Raw genomic sequence first — 1,220 nt, 5'->3', positions numbered from 1 at the left:
AGCCTGGAAGCCTCGTCCCTGGCCAAGGGGGGATGGGTCGGACCTGGCCCTTCGCTGCCTCCTGCTGGCCCACGTCCCCCTCCAGGCTGCGGTTTGCGGCCAACTCCGTTACCTTTCAACTTTAAGGCATTTTCTACATGTTTTCTAAGCAAAAAGCAATAAAAATTGAGGTAATTCTGTAGTAGTTCACACTGGCAGGTGAGGCACAGCCACATTTCTCTCTCTCTCTCTCTCTCTGTGTCTCTCTCTCAACCCTATGGGCCGGGTCGTGTGCGCACGGGGAGAAAGGCCATTGGGGCGAATGGACAGAGAATGGAAGCGGGCTGTGTCCCCAAGTCCCCTGGGAGGGACGCGTCCCTCAGCCTCCTCCACTGGATCCCGACCCCGAGAGGACGGGCTGGGCCGGGGCTGTGCGTGGGACGCAGAGGCCAGACAGAAGCAGGCCACGGTTTCACGAGGCAGGACACACTTAGCACAGGGTTAGCAGCAGCGGCAGCGGCAGCCAGGAAGCCCCCGACGGGCGGACACTTGGGGCGGCTCCCAGCCTGGCAACAAAAACCACGCACCCAAGAGACCCCCGGGCCCACCTCCAGGGGGGCGGGCTGGCAGGGCTGGCAGGGCAGGGCAGGGCAGGGCGGGCCCCTGCGCTTGAGACCTGCAGCCTCAGCCTGGAGGGACATGGCCCACGGGCGGTCCCGTGGCAAAGTGGTCACACTGGCACTGCGGCCGCCGGCCCTCTGGCACCCGACAGATCTTTGCCCTTCACAAGCAGTCACCAACCAGGCCCGGCCCGCGCTCAAGAGGCCGGAGCCCCCGGCCACGCCTCAGCCAGGCTGGCCCGCACGCAGGTGGCGTGGGCTCGGAGGAGATGCCCAGCTCAGAGGCCCAGGAGAAAACAGGTCGCCCTGCAGCGCTCGGGAGAGTCAAGGGAGCTTTCCATAGAGAGAGAGCAGGGGGGCCCATGGCAAGCTCCACAGGGCACAGGGCATGCACTGCAGGGCACAGGCAGAGTTATAAGCGGGGCGGTTACTTGACGGGGCCTTCTGGATGGGCGCGTCGGGGTCTGGGCGCGACAGCCACTGGACCACGTAGCTCTTCTTGGAGGGATCCGAGACGTTCCCTAGAGGAGGAGAGAGGGCTGGGCTGCCGTGGCCGGGCTGGCCACGCTCCGCAGACGCTCCGCAGCGCCCCGCCTCCTGGGGCGGGGGCCGCCAGGCCCT

The 1,220-nt window shown here is 66.1% G+C and overlaps 1 protein-coding gene across 1 annotated transcript in view; it reads right to left on the bottom strand.

The window, feature by feature from the left end:
* Nucleotides 1–923: 923 nt before the first annotated feature.
* Nucleotides 924–1,220, bottom strand: part of ADAMTS2 (ADAM metallopeptidase with thrombospondin type 1 motif 2) — a gene marked incomplete at its 5' end in the record, with an annotated part of 122,438 nt that continues 122,141 nt past the window's right edge. The window contains one exon of the mRNA XM_021708302.1: nucleotides 924–1,120. Coding sequence (XP_021563977.1) covers nucleotides 924–1,120 — 197 coding nt within the window. The remainder of the gene's footprint in view (nucleotides 1,121–1,220) is intronic.

Source organism: Carlito syrichta, unplaced genomic scaffold (assembly GCF_000164805.1).
Source record: "Carlito syrichta isolate Samal-C Ts95f unplaced genomic scaffold, Tarsius_syrichta-2.0.1 Scaffold135728, whole genome shotgun sequence".
NCBI lineage: Eukaryota > Metazoa > Chordata > Mammalia > Primates > Tarsiidae > Carlito > Carlito syrichta.
The sequence above is the reverse complement of the archived record's forward strand: the minus strand, read 5'-3'. Positions and strand labels throughout refer to the sequence as shown.